The sequence below is a fragment of the Lemur catta genome, chromosome 5, assembly GCF_020740605.2.
Source record: "Lemur catta isolate mLemCat1 chromosome 5, mLemCat1.pri, whole genome shotgun sequence".
NCBI lineage: Eukaryota > Metazoa > Chordata > Mammalia > Primates > Lemuridae > Lemur > Lemur catta.
In genome coordinates, this window is record NC_059132.1 from 85809237 (window position 1) to 85825659 (window position 16423).

Below are 16423 nucleotides of genomic sequence, written 5' to 3' on the forward strand. Positions count from 1 at the left end.
GTTGGATAGTAGTTGGTGTATACATATCTCAATTCCCTCAACCCTCATGGGGAATACCACTGAGGCATCACACTCCAGCTACACACAGTAGTGTTTTTCTTCCTAAAAAACCCTTCATGGGCTGACTTCAATTCCCTGTCTCAATGCCCTACTCCCTTACCAGTTTGCCTGGGATCACCTCCCATATGAATTGCAAATCCTTTTCTCAAGGTCTCATTTGGAGGGACTGCAAACTAAGACAAACCACAACCTTACAGTAACGTGTTTCTTTCAAGAATAAGGAAGAAAACATATAACATCAATTCTTTGCCGGGACCCTGGTCAGGCAAAGGGCAGCAGCAAATGAGGGAAGTAAGTTACCCAATTCCTGGTAAACAGAAAATCAGTCATCAGAAAATATCTGAGGGCCTGCTATGTGCTACACACTGTGTATACAGTGGCAAATAAAACAAGCATAGGCCCTGCCCCATACAGACGGAAATACAAGGAAATCGACCTGGTATCAGAATGTACCCGGGGATTTACTGAGTGCCCTGATAACTGTCTCAGTGATGTCATCTGACAGGGAACACAACCCCGGCAAAAACCCCTGCAGAAGGCCTGAGAATCACCATGCGCTGATTTTTCTTTTTTATGCAAAACAAATGGCAATAATCACAGTCCAATACCTTGTTGTTTAACAAGGTGATCCATTACCTGAAACAAGGTAAGATGTAAAGTCTGCAAACTTCCTGCTTAGAAATCATGCTTGCTTCCTTCTGTCTTCATTTGTTAAAATGGGAACATTTTTATTGTGGAATATAACACATATACAGAAAAGTGCATAAAGTAAATGAACATTTTAGTGTATTATTACAAAGTGAACCAACAGGTATTTACAGTGAAGCTCAAGAATCAGAAGACTACAGGCACCCAGAACTACCTCCACCACTCACAACTAGCTTAACTTCGCTTTCATGGTAAATGCTCTGTGTGTGTGTGTGTGTGTGTGTGTGTGTGTGTGTGTGTGTGTGTGTTTCAAAAACCAGTATCATAGTAATCTTTTTGTGTGTTTTTATATAGATTCACTATTTAAGTATGCATCCCTAAATTATATAGCTAATTTGTCTATTTTTGAAGTTTATATAAATGGAATCATCTAGTACGCTTTTTGTAATGTGTGGCATCTTTTGACAATATTATATATTTAGAATTCATCCAAGTTGTTTCTCATAGCTCTAGTTCATAGATGTTTAGTTCTATACAGTATTCTATTGTACGCACATACAATTTCTCTATCTATGTTTGATGGACATTTGAGTTGCTTCTGGTTTTAGCTGTTGCAGTGCTGACATGAATATTTTTATGACATGTATATTAGTTTCATATTGCCACTGTAAAGAATTACCACAAACTAGGTGATTTAAAACAATACAAATTTATTATATTATAGTTTTGGAGATCAGAAATCTAAAATGAGTTGACAGGGCCGTGTTCCTCTGCAGGTTCCAGGGAGAATTCTATTCTATCTTTCAGCTTCTAGAGAATTCTGGATTCCTTGGCTTCTAGCCACATCATTACAATCTCTGCTTCTTTCATCACGTTGCCTTCTCTTGTAGTCAGAGTTCCCTCTGCCTCCATCTTAAAAAGACACTTGTAATTACATCGGGCTACCCCGGATAATCCAGGTTAATCTCCCCATCCCCAAATCCTTGATCTACCAAATCGCTTTTACCATGTAAGGTAACATATTCACAGGTTCTGGGGCTTAGAAGTTGGTCATCTTTGCGGGCTATTATCTAGCCTATCACAACATATATCCTGGTATACACAATCACCCATTACTGTGGGGTATGTTCCTAGGATCAAATTTCCTCACTAGATTTGACAAATTGGATTATTGTTCAATAATATTCACTTCTTCCCTCCACCTTGAAGTGGACCATAATTCCCCATTACTTGTCTTTGGGTTTGGCTATATAATTTGCTTTACCCAATGGTATAAGCAGAAGGGTCATGAGTAGAGAATTTAAATGTACTTGGATAGCCGGCTTTCCCACTGGTGCTGTAATCACCTGCCATGAGTGTAATCACCTGCCATGAGTGTAATCACTATGCGCTATAATCACTACGCCCTGAGTAGCTGCTCATCTAACGAAACTCTGGCGACCTATGGATCATTTTGCTGCAGATCATTACCCTCTACGTACAGACCATGAGCAAGAAAATAAATACTTTGAATCTATAGATTGCATTAAATCTTTAAGATCAATGTGAAAATAGTTTTCAAATCCAAGAATATGGTATATATCTCTATTGATAGTTTTATAAAATGTATTTCAACAGCCTTGTGGTCTTCTCCATAGTAATGTGACATTTCTTTTGTTATATTTATTCCTGGGTTCTATTTTTAAATGCTGTTATGAATTTTTAGTTTTATTTTCTGATTGTCTTTTTCTGGGATACAGAGCTGTAATTTACTTTTTTTTACATTGATTTTATTTGCAACTTTGCCACACTTTTATTATAATTTATATACCAATTTATTTCGATTTCCTATGTTCATATTTGTATCACTTGTGCACAGTAATTTTAGTTTCTTTCCATCCATCTATTTGTCTTACTGCACTAGCTAGGATCTCTAGCACAATGTTGAATAGATGTACTATGTCAGTTTGCCCTTATTCAGAAAATATTCATTCCTCTCCCCTTCTCAATGAGTGCATTTCTCTGTTCCATTGATGTTGGGCTTGACCATGTGACTTGTCATGACCAATGGAATGTTAGTGGACATGAGTAAAGGTTTGAAATAGGTTTGAGCAATTGGGTTTTTTCTTGTGCTTCTGCCATTACCACAAAAAGAGCACACCTTGGGTAGCTCATTGGTTCCAGATAAATTATAGCCTCATGGAGCTGACCAAAACAGGTCATAAACTCCTGGCCTAGAGTTAAGGCCAGCTGAATCCAGCTAAGATTAGCAGAGCTGCTTAGCTAGCCTACTGATGTGGGAGAAGTAAATGCTTTGTGTATGCCACTGGTATTTTTATGTGGTTGGTTGTTACGCATCTTCTGTTGTAGCAATAGCTGACTGATACAGAGGTGATAGGAGTAAATTCTTTCTTACTTTGATCCCAATGTCTATCGTTAAGTATATTTGTTATTTTATAAAGATGCATTTTGTAAAATTAAGGTAATTACTATTTCTCATTTGCTAAATGTTTTTTTAACATGAATGGATGTTGAATTTTTATCAAATGCTTTTTCTGCATTTAAGATCATATGAATGTGGCAAATTCTATTAGTTTTACTCTGGGCATTGAGGGAACTGAGCCATAATTTACCACATATTAAAACAATATGTCTATAGGTCATTATTTATTAAATTTACTGTTTCTAGATTCAGTATGCTAATATTTTGTTTAGCATTACTGCATGTACAGTGACACTGACTTTTCTTTTTCATACTGTCCTTGTTGAGTTTTAATCACTAAGACTATGATAGGCTCATGAATTGCAGAGTCTACACTCAATTTTTTGCAAGAGTGTCTGAAAACTGACATTATTTTATCTTAAATGCATTATTTAACTCACTGGTGCAAGCCTTATAGAACTATGGATTTTCTAGTGGAAAGGGTTATAATTGCTGATTCAGTTTAACAGCTCTAGGACTTTTGTTTCATATTTTTTCTTGTACACTTCTTGTAAGTTATTATTTTTGTAGAAATTGTATTTCATCTAAATTTTCAAATTTTTGAAAAAATTATTCTTAGTATCTTTTCAATATATGTAGGATCTATAGTGATGTCTCATATTTCATTCTTGGCATTATTTGCTTTCTCTTGTTTATTTTGTTCTTCATCAAAGTCCTTAAGATGGATGCTTTCTCTTTAATTTTCAGTCTTTCTATTTTCTAATATACACATTTAAAGCTACACTTAGTACTAACTTTAGCAAGTACTGCTGCAGCCTTATCTAACCAGTTCTATATGTAGTATTTTTATTTCAAACAAGATACACACAGGAATGCTATACAGCTGTTAAAAAAAAAAACTAATGTATTAGTATGAAAATAGATACATTTATGATAATAGAACTTTTATGTAAAGTTAAGGAAAAAATAGTGCAATGTAGTATGAATTATTCCTATTCTTTGTAAAAACTGAGGGTGATGGTGGCTTTTTAAAAAAAAAATGAAGCAAATTTTTGGTCTCACAACTAGTTATTCACATTCAACATTACAAGTAGGTAATTAGCATTAAAAATTCACAAAAATCAAAAAATTTTTTTGTGTATTCTGATTTACCTACAGTAACATGATTAAATAAGAAAGATGTTTCATGGACACATATGACATAAATAAGGGAAGAGGAATATGGGAAGAGAGAACTATCAATAGAAAGGCTTACAACAATGTCAACATGTTTTTTATTTGCTCACTTAACATTCCAAACAAAATGACATTTCACACATTGCTTTTACATAAGTCAACTGCTTTATCCAAAGTAGACAAAAATCAATTCCTTTAAGTGTCCAACTGGTACTTTTTCCCCCCAGAGAAAGCTACTGTTTAAATATTTTTTGAATACTTTAACAGAACCATAGAATTGTCCTGTAACAGTAGTTGAGTTTTACCTGCACTACATTTAAATTTTTTTTCATCAAAAGCTGAAGACAGGAAAAAAAAAAAAAAACTCAAGTCATGATTCCTCTCAGATTTTTAACAATTCCACTAATCTTCATTTAAAAATTGCTCTGTCCAGAGGTTCATAAAATGAAAATGGAAATTAGGCCTCCCCACTCTTGTTCAAAAGAAAGTGGGGTAGAGTATATATATCCTGAGAAAATAGCTGCTGGTCCCCAAATATTATTTCAAGAAGGATAACAAATATTACTGCCCTTCAAATCAAACATCCTCTCTTCTGTGCCATGATAATGTGTAACCTTTTCTGTTCTGCTAATGAGCATACGCTTTTCACATCTGTGTGGTGCTTCTCCTTTGAGCAAATCTTTGAGCAAGTTCCATTTCACTGAACGTTCTCAAAGGGAAGAAACAGTGCATGAACAATTATGAACACTGGAATAAAAATGAAGGGTACATATATTTTCACTTAGAAAAATACATACAAACACAAGTAGCTCTTAACACAGGAAAAAAAATCAGTATGGGCATTTTAAGAAAAAGATTCTGTTTTCTAAACTGTAAATGGTACCAGTAAGACACTCATTTTTATATCTAGCTCTATCACCGCATTTATATACAAAGAGAGGTTGGCATAGGTTCACTGATGCCCCCTGATTTCTCAATTTCTTTAAAGATTGTCTTTCAGAACTAAACTGTAACTGTTAAATTTTTAGGTTACTATTGTCACTGGTACACTCTCTTTAATTGGGCACATAAAAAATTCATTTCAACATTGATTCATATTTTTAATGCTAAAACTAACATAATCTTCCTGCTACTTCAATGCTACAATATTCTATCACTACTTTGGCATTTTACTAATTATTACAGAAACAGGTAGGATTCTAAATATGGATTTTAAGACTACATAAAATCCTTACATACATATGTTGAAAGTAAGGGAAATTAGGAAGGTAGATGCAATTATCATGTTTTTCTTTTCATGTATATCACTATCACATGTGAGTCGGAAGGCTCATGTTACATTCTAATTTACAACTGACATGGGTAACATTTTGCTTGACTTCCAGACTATCAAACCTTAAGATTTATTGGTGGCTTTTGGATCAATTTGCTATGTAACTATCTGAAATAGTTATTGATCATTTTAAGCAAAAACAATGATATATTGGTAATGTACAAACAGAGGTGGATTTAAAGAACATATTATTGAGCAAACTTTATAATGACATTTTCTTAGCATCATTATAGTTTTTTTCTCCTTAGAAGGGGAAAAACTTAGTTACATTAAAATTTTTCCCTTCCATACTCAAGCATTCTTTTATTAAGTGTACTGACAAAGGTTTAAATCACTCCAAGATCTCAGCTGTTGAAAGATCAAAATATAAAGATAAGTATTTTCAATACAAACATTAAAAGACTAACAGAATTGCTTTCCATGTAGTAGGTAACAGCTTGATACAATGAACTTTAATAGTTAGCACCTGATCCTCGTCAGGATTTTGTTACACATCATAAAACTCTAGCTGGATCATAAAGCATGAAAACATTTTTAAAAATTAAGTAAAGATATTCCCAAGATTGAGAAGTCCCCTATAAGAAGCTGATTTTTAAATTCCTATAATACTGAAAAGCTAAATTGCCACTATTATAATAAAGTGAACCAAATTTTAAAAATAGTTTTATCTTATTGAGAAAATAATTTTAATGCATGAACTTTTAATGTATGTACTATACAACACTGCATCTGTTATTTTCCAGTTGGGTATTTCTTACCACTCTTCACTTACACAAGTTTGAAGAGAAAGGTTTGGCAACTAACATGAGCAAATACCAAGTCTTGCTCCATCACATACAAGCCGGTCCTTAAACACTTGATATATACCACATTAAAAGATGTGCTAAATATCATGTTTTAGATGAAATTATGTCTGTAACAGGTTGCTTTCCATAGGATTAAAGGAAAATTTAGTAATCAGATGAACTTTCCTATCTTTAAATTTTTTTAGTTTTGTTATGAGTACAAATGTCTAAAACACACCAAGAAACCATTCCCATTAGAATCTCATCACTATATAATCCCTGACAAAACTTGCTGCCCTCCTGAGATTTTAGGAGAATAAAGCTATACAAAATACACAGTCATCCTCCTCAAGCTATTTTAGTATCCCACAGACTTAAAGTCTATACGCCATTATCTAGAAACACCATGAAGCCAAGCAAAGAGAAAAGTTAATAGTAAGTCAAATAAACCAATGAAGTTTTAACTGAGATTTTTAAAACCCTTTAAGTTTTCTTCTTTTTTAAATCTCAAAGACAGCTTTATTGAAATAGAAACTGTCTTTTGAACATGATCAAGATTTTCTTCACAGATACATCTCTTTTCATAAACATACATAGGCAAAGCTGCCTCATAAAAGGCCTCTACCCCAAGCACTAACTAAGGTTCTTTTCTACAATTTAGAAAAGCTGTAAGTCTTCAGTTAGTGGATACTGAAGATTAGAAAATGCCTTTAATGCCTTAAAATAACACTGTGATATTTTAAAGTGTGTAATTTAAAAACAAAAAAGCTAGTCACCAATATTCTCATTCTCCCATTATCTATTATGCTCAATAATCAGAGAAACCAAAAAGGAGGTCATGATTCTCCATCCTCTCTGACATATCTACTCTAGTAGCTCTTGTTGCTACTAATGAAGCTACATTATGACATGTGATTGAGATGCAAAGAAAACCATAAAGAACTACTCTTGCTGTTAATTAACCTAGAAATAAAAATAAGACAAAGAAAATTAAAAACAGCCAGACTAAAAAACAGAAAATCTTAGAAGAGCTTTGAAAAAGATATCAACTTGATAGCTACAACATATAACAATTAAAACTGATTTTTTACACATTTTAACCAACCAATTTAATACAAATACCTGATTTATATTTTTACACTTTATGGGGTAAGTCCCAAGTTCCAAACTGTTCACATGACTCTACAGAGGGGATCTTTGGAAGGATAAGGTACCTTTGGAGAACAGTGTATAAATAATTGTAAACATACACTGATTGTCCACTAGCTTTCTTAAATAGAATTTCTGAAATATTTTTGTAGGAAATTATATATATAAGAGTGTAATTGATCAGATAATTTCTATTACAACATATAAATTCTGTTATGTGTGCAAAATGTGGTAGAAATAGAAGATACAATGGATGATTTATATTTTTAAAGTGAGTGCTACATTACAATCCAGTAAGAGTCCTTTAATCTTTTCATGAAACTTCTCTCTATATAAATTGAAATACATAATGCTTTCTGGTTCTTCTTCAAACCAAAACTTGTCAAATTCATAGACAAGATAACCTGTAGTTAGAGAAAAACAAAGCATAGTCCTCAATAGTGAAATCACACTCAAACCATCTCACTTTTATAAAGTATACAACTATCCTTTAAATTCCATATTAGGATAGAATAATCAAAAATAACCTTAAAATTATTAGAAACCTGAGGAAATTCATAATATTTCTGTATGTTCAAAATAATTTCAATAAAATATTTAGTGTACATTTATTGTCTCAAAAACCAATAAAATCCCTCAAACTTGAGAGATGTATTACTTTCAAAAGATACCTTGAGTATAGGGAAAAGTTATCCCCAGAGACCCCTAAAGCACAAAAATGAAAGTAATGAGAAAATGTTGGACAAAGATAAAGTATAGGAAAGCTATTTTCTATTTGATTTCTGAGTTATTTCTACTTTTTTCAATGGACTATCAGCATCTTTTCAAAAGAAAATGAGCATGCTAAATAGGCTTAATATTTTTGTTTTTCAATTACAGTAGTCAAATTAACCCCCAAAATGTTAAAAGTATTTCAAGAACCTAAACATGTTTTTATACACACACACACACATACATATATATGAACTAAAATGTGAATTTAAAACCACTCTACATCCAAATGTCTATCAGTAAGTGAATGGGTAAACAATGTGTAGCATATGATAGAATACTACTTAGCAACAAAAAGAAATAATTAGCCAATTTAAAAACTTTGTTTTAAATTAAAAATTGTTTAAAGTTTTAATTAAAAAGTATTAACACCTACAACAAATTATTCAGAAAGAAACCAGACAAAAAAAGAGTATATACTGCATGATTCCTCTTAAACACAATCCTAGAAATAAATGCAAACTCATCTATAGTGACAAAAAGATCTGTGGCTGCCCAGGGATGGTTGGGGAGGAGTGAGAGGCATGGACTACCAAGGAGCATAAGGAAATTTTTGGGGGTGGTGGGTGTATTCATCATTTAGGTCACAGAGATGGTTTGATGGCTGTATATATATGTTATTTTTATTTTTCCTTTTTTTTTAGAGACGGGGTCTTGCTCTTGCTCAGGCTGGTCTCGAATTCCTAAGCTCAAGCTATCCTCCCACTTCAGCCTCCCAGAGTGCTAGGATTACAGGTGTGAGCCACCGCACTCGACCTATGTATGTTAAAATTTATCAAGTTGTATACTTTCAAATATGTGTAGTTTATTGTATATCAGTTATACTATAACAAAGCCGTTAAAATACAAAACAAAATGTAAATTAGAAAAAAAGACCCTATATCCTATTTTATATTCAATCAAATGTACTTAACTATTTTTTAAAATACTTCCATTGCGCTCATTGTGTGCTCATTTACTCTCACAGCAACCCTATGATGCAAGAACTATGTCATTATTTCCATTTTATTGAGGAAGAAACAGGTGCAGAGAGGTTAAATGATGTGCCCAAATCACATAGTTTATAAACAGTCTCTCCTGTGTTATAAATTGGACTTCTGTTTTCATCAGGATCTCACTGCCCCTCCTAAAAGGCTTTTTAAGAAGGGAGTGAAGGAGCTCAGGAAAATTCACCCCAAAGGATGACTCTTTGATGTAAAGAATATTTTGAATTAAAGGCCACTGGAGATCAAAAAGCATTGGGAGGGGTTTTCCCTTTATCTGAATAAGCTGGATTGACCTGATTAAAAGATCAAAAGGGGCAACTGACTTCCCTTCCTCTCCCTGTTATCCCAACATACTACAGGAAAGAAGATCAAGAATGCAAGCAGACCGGGCCCATATTATTTTAAACACAATATCTGTCTCTCAGGCTAATTTGCAAAGAGAATCATTTACAAGTCAATCTGTCTCCTCCATCCATTTGTCCTCCCTAGCACCATTTGTCACCCTAAACAGAATTACTTGTACTTGTATAAAAATACCTGAACTTCACTAGGATAGGGGGTAACCACTATGTGATTCTCCCCATGTGCACAGTGTTGGTAAATAAACCTTTCTCATATTAATCTGCCTTAATTGTGAGTTGATCTTTCAGTGAGCTTTCCAGGGAAAGGGCAAACTTTCCCTCACCCCTACAGGATGGGCACAGTACCCCAAAATCCTCAAGTTACGGTTTTGGGGAAAAAATACAGGACAGAGGTCATTTTGTACAGCTTTCCTACCTACCACCCTCCTGTATTTATTTAAATACAGTAAATCGCTTGCTCAACAGCAGTCATTAACCAAGGAATATTCATTTTGTAGTTTACTGGGAAATGAAGGCCCACAGAAAAATGAAATCCTAAATTTGCCTGCATGTGAAAAACGGTTTCATAAAATTTATCAGCAAATATAAAAACTGAAGTACAAAATACTCTTGGGGACCCATTTCCCGCTATTTTCCTGTTTTTCAAAGATCTTAAATAATAAAATGATACACATAAATTACATACTTCATAGAGGTATTATTAACAGATTAAAATATATAGTATACCTTCCAAATGGTTTAAGAGTTCTCTTAGATTTAGTTTTAACTCACTTTAATACTCACAATAAAACTGATGAAAGTGTTCCATTGTTGGTATACCAGGAACAAAGTTGTAGAGATGAAACTTCAAAGCTTCACTCTTCAGTAAGCTATAAGCCATTTCTGTAAGATTGATTCCAACTATTGCATAAGAATACCTATGTCAGAAACATTACCAGTTATACCAGCTAGCCAAATTGCTCATAAAATAAATTTAAAATTATGTTAGGAGTTAGTAAAAAGTGACATTGTTTCATTTCTAACATAGTATAAATTTTATAAAAATCTCTACATAGTAAGAAAAATAAACCAGAATGGATCCAGAAGTTCTTTTTTATAGGCTATTGATTTTCCAGATATAATCTAAGAAATAAAAATAAAGCTCTGTTTAGATGATATCTAAAACTAGAATTCTTAAAAAAATAAAGAGGAGGGGAACTATATATACCAAATCTCATTGATTTCTAAAATACACACTGGATAATCTGTTATTTTCTTCTCTATTATCAGGGTATTTATTTTTATGATCTAACATTGTTACTATGTTTTTCCAAAGATTAGATATCATCAGAATATAAAAATAAAATAATGATAAAGCTAATAATAAGACCTCAATTTGCATTTCACCTTACAATTTTCAAAGCTACTTCCCATTTTCTCATTCCTATTTCAAAGCTATTTCCTATTGCTATTTTCAGATCTATTTCTCAAAAAAAATTTATAAATGTACTTACCTCCATTTTATAAACTGTATCTTGTGGTTAAAAAATATATTGAAATACATACAAAACTGGTTTATGATAACATTTTTCCTTTAAAATAACATATCATGTAATATAATATCCTTTATAAAGTCCTTATTAATTAAATAATCTCGTCTTAAGAAATACCTTCAAATTTATCTAATCACCTTAAATTCAAGAGATTACAGCTTATTTAATATATCCAGCTTACCCTAGTTTTGGATGATTTGAACGGGAAAGAATCTTATGAGCTTCCCTGGTGTAATTTTCACTGAAATACCTAAAAAAGTTTAAGAAAAATAGTGAAATGAACATACATTACTCAAATTTAAGATATCCAAAACCAATTCAAAAAGCCACTTTCAAAATAATAGTCCTAGTACTGCCACAATCATCTCCATTTTGATCTCAAATCACTTCAGTGATTCACAAATGGTTCTGAATGAAAATTCAATCCCAACCTATCGGGCCTATCTAGCATACCACATGAGCCCCTGGTAAGACTGTACAGTATTTTAACAAATAGATTATCTAAATGGAGATTGCCTACCTAATTATTAATTAAAAAAAAAAACTCTATGTAGAGTTCTTTTTGCTTGTTTTAGTTTTATTTCTATAAAATAGTCAACATGTGCCTGTTAGGATACTCTTCCTTTCACCTAGGCTTATTCCTTCTACTACAACTTATGTCTGTATTGTTTAATGCTATTTTTGGTGCAATCAAAGCCAATATCTTTCTTTTGCACCAAGAAAACCTCCTTGATCCGTGGTATAACTAAAATAATGGCCATAAAACAGAAGTATTAGCAGGTACAGGAGAAATGTATTTAAAGCTGTCTATTTGTAGGCACATACATCCTTTTGGCCTATACTAACACAAATTCCTTGAGTTGTGTTCGACCTTTGGATCACCACAAAATGCACTGGTATAGGTACACACCCACACATACACACACACACACACACACACACACACACACACACGCGCGCGCGCGCGATGACTGGCTGGATGTTGATGTAAGGATAAGTAAAATAAAAAACAAATTTCTATGGTTTATTTAGAGGGCACAATCATTGAAATTTTCATAAAGCTAACTCTTCCCCTTCTATTTTTTCCTCTATGGAATAATACTATACACTTGCATTTTTTCTTCATTGGCTCTAATTTTCAATCCATCACATCAGGGTCTGTTAACTTAGAAATCCATGAATGAAGGATCATTTATGAATGAAAGGGGATCCATGAACCACCTTAAATTATGTGCAAATTTTTCTGTGTATACATTTTCTGGGGAGAGAATATACACAGCTTTCATCAGATCCTCCAAAGGGATGCTCAAAATAGTAAAAGTAGTCCTGCTTAGTGCAATGCTTTCCTAAGCACTCAAATTTTTCTACTTTATCTCTGGATTGATTCTAAAATGACCTTAATAGACTATTTATATTTATATTTGATTTTTGTACATACTACTTCTAATATAATTCAGTATTACATTTTAATAATCAAACTATTCTTAAAATATTCACTCAGTAATACAGAGCAACTTTTAATTTCCTTGCTGAATTTACTTAGTTAACCCCTATCTTAACAGTATCTAATGGTAAAAAGAAAATCTGTCCAATGAGGAAAACTATTCTTTACAATAATATGCATTGAGTTCCTTCCTTCCTTTTTTCCTTCTTCCTTCCTACTCCTTCCCTCCCTTCCTACATACATTTTTGACCTTAACTTGCACATTCTTCTACTTTGCTGTTTCTATTTGTTCACCTATTCAGATTTCTTCAGTCTCTCTTGAATTCATTCCCTGTAAAACAGTCTTTCTTCTATACTCGCCTCAGCATTCATTTACCCAAAGTCTCATTACTTATCAAACTACCAGATATACTTCAAAGCAAGAAAATATCTCAAGAGATTACATGACAAAGGCCAAGAAATTTTAAAAAATAAATTACACAGGGCTATTTTAATAGCTTGCCTGTTCCTTGACTATATATTTGGTCCTGAAGTGTCATAGCTCTATACACGAAACAATAAACACTATTACGGCCATCAAATAGTTACTAATATATGTGAATCCTGTTCATTTTTCAAATCAGTTGATACTAGCTCTAAATAGAGTGAAATTATCTGTAAGTCATATAAAGGTCTATCAAAATCTTTAACCACAGTCTGGAATCAAATCCTATTAAATTATTTAAACTTTAAGCTAAATTCAATTCCCTTCTGGCCAGCACTGTGAAATTATTTTTTGTAATTAATATTTTTTAACATTACAGTGTTGTTTATCTCTGGGAGGTAGAATTATTATAAGAAACTTTAATGCTTATATATTAAGGTATTACAGAAAATTAAATACTTTTGTAACTAGAAAAAAATTGTAGCTAGTGAAACCTTACCATAATGTCGTTATCTTCCCCAAAATAGCCTTCTCCATATTGACCTGTTTTTTCTCAATATTAGCCTAATTAAGCTTAATTTCAGGATTAATTTTTTCACAGTAAGAATTATCTAAACTTTAATGGTTAGGCTTCCCATTCCAGACATTTTATAGTCTGTAAATCACAGTTCATAGACTAGAATCTGTACATTTGCATATCCTTATAGGAGGAAATTGATCTTCCAGGCTATCAATTATTACTTGAGTTACACATTTTGGGATTTCATACTTGTACCTACTCGTAAGTATTAAAGAGATAAAGGAGAGAGAGTCCACATAGTAACCTATATGAAAGGTCAGGGATTCAGATCAGTTGTCACAGGTGGTGAAGAATACATGTGAGGAGACTTTATCATCTTACCTGTTTATATTTCCCAAAACAGGATCAGAGAGCCCAGAGAGAAGAAGAGGATAAAAACAGTAAGAAAGAGTGTACATAATTCTTTAAGACGTATTAGAATGGAGATCAGAAAGACAAAAAATGAGGAAAGCATTGGTAAGTAAAGACATCACACACACAGGTGTATTTCCAATGTCTTCATATAGTTGCCAGCACATTAGCAAATACTTCTAGCACTGAAGCTATTAAAATTCAGAGGTAGTATGAACAGCTAGATCAATTCTTATTAGAATTTAACTAGATTGGAGATTCCATGTAATTTCATTTAGAGAAGAAAAGAAAGTTTATTTGCACTTACACAAGATTGATTAATCCTAGTATGCCCATGCCTCTGAAGTCTGTTTTGGGATCATCACCCTGGAAACCAATGTCAGCCCATTGCTTGGAGATTCTAGCCTTCAACTTTTTCGTTGGCATTAGAAGATTCCAAAGCTGTACAAACAAGCTTCCATATTACAAATAATAGTGATGTTCTTAATTTACCAAGACATTTTCCTTTTCATAGCTTGTATAACTAGTAACTGAATGCCTTCAATGAAACAACTTTTGTAGACAAAACACAGGTTCAACAAAGACTAATTTTTAAAAATATGTTAGAAAACTTTTCCATTTTCCCTCTAAATGTAGCATATTTATTCCAATTAAAAAGATTGGTATAGGCCGGGCTAGGTGGCTCACACCTCTAATCCTAGCACTTTGGGAAGCTGAGGCGGGAGGATTACTCGAAGCCAGGAGTTTGAAACCAGCCTGAGCAAGAGTGAGATTGGTATAAAGAATAGATTTGGAAAAGGTAACAAATAATACACAGAACTCTAAAACAATGAGATGTTTTTATTTACTAATTAACATATATATACCAGAAGTGGTAAACTGCTTGCTTGAGAAGAACACAGTATTTCAGGCACTTGGCCTCTTGCTTCAAGCACTGTATACTTAAACAGGCTCTATTATTAGAGTAGGGGATTAGTCCTTAATCAGAAAAAAGAAAACAGGCCTGAGGGAGGGGATCATGCAGAAATGATACTGTATTACAACCTGTATGATCATTATTTTACAAATTTTCAGTTTTAAAAGAAAAAAATAATATGACTGGTTTTAAATAAAGATCTTTAAGAATGAGGATTTAAGAACAGCTATCAAATATCAGATACCAACAAACTAATCAATGCAAAACAAAGTTAAGAAAATTTAGTCATTTTCTAAATTGAACAGAAGTCATCAAATAAAAGAGACTTACAGAAGTTGATTAAAAAAAGATTGTGAAAATTTGCAAAGCAGAAATACTTGCATTTTTTTCCATTTCACTACCATTTCAGGCATTGTTGAATAAAGAACTCATAACGAAAGGAGTATCCTGTTACCTAAAATAAAATGTGAAGACCTGTGACCTTGCTTTACAGGGTCAACTCTGGCTCTGAAGCAAATCCAATCATTAGATTAGGTTTCATCTGGTTCCTACTTTTATTACCAATACATGTAATTTTTTAACAGTAGCATCTCCCCATGAATCCAGCAAGGAGTCTGAGGCCAACAATAAGGCCTCGGTGATGTGGTGAGAGCCAGCAAGGAGTCTGAGGCCAACAATAAGGCCTCGGTGATGTGGTGAGAGCCACAGTGTAAAACTACTAATACTCAAAATTTAATATGCATAGTACCAAATTTCTGGGTTCTACCCCTGGAGATTCTAATTTCATAAGAGTAAGGTGGAGCTTTGGATCTATAATACATATATAACACTAGTTAACTCTAGTGAAGGTGATCTTTGGACTACACTTAAAGCAACACGAATTACATAGCTCTTTGGGGGTGGCTGGGTTAGTCACTGCCAGCAACTAGCTCTCTACCTCTAGAACTGAATTTCACAGTGGATCACCATGGTAAAAATTTCCTTGACCAGAATGCTAAGATTTGTATCTTAGCCCTTCAAAAAGGGAAGGTATTGTGTAGCAAGGATCTGAAATTCAGAGAAAAATGATGATGAGGAGGATTGAAATAGCAGTTAATCCTCAGTGAGTGCCAGGCACTATTTTAAACATTCTAAGTATAAAAATTCAATCCACGCAACAGCCCTTTGAGATACGTATTTTTACTATCCTCGTTTAACTATACCAACTTTTATTTTAATTTTACAATTAGGTGAAGTGTATATTTTATACTTTTCCTAAAAAAAGGTTTTATTGTTTTAAAACTTGCATCTCTTACTATTACTTAGATATCATCAATGTTTCTTTCTACAGTACTAGATTGTTGGGAGCGGTCTCTGATTACGGGTGAGCACATAGCCAATAGAATCATTGCTGGGAGCCTTGTCAGGGCCCTCTACCAATCACTTCCCGCCACGACTACCTGCAATGGTATATAAGCCCACGGTCCTTCCTGTTCGGGGTCTCT

General features: G+C 33.2%; 1 protein-coding gene across 3 annotated transcripts in view; it reads right to left on the reverse strand.

Annotated features, from left to right (window-relative positions):
• Positions 1-1448: 1448 nt before the first annotated feature.
• Positions 1449-16423, reverse strand: part of ELMOD2 (ELMO domain containing 2) — a 30662-nt gene continuing 15687 nt past the window's right edge. The window contains exons 6-9 of one of the 3 annotated variants that reach the window (XM_045552233.1): positions 14331-14464; positions 11406-11474; positions 10476-10609; positions 1449-1620 (exon numbers count right to left, since the gene is read on the reverse strand). In XM_045552233.1, the coding sequence (XP_045408189.1) occupies positions 1505-1620; positions 10476-10609; positions 11406-11474; positions 14331-14464 (453 nt within the window). In that variant the 3' untranslated portion in view covers positions 1449-1504. Of the gene's footprint in view, positions 1621-4387; positions 7978-10475; positions 10610-11405; positions 11475-14330; positions 14465-16423 lie in introns of those variants that run through there. The other 2 variants (XM_045552232.1, XM_045552234.1) reach the window with 2 other exon arrangements.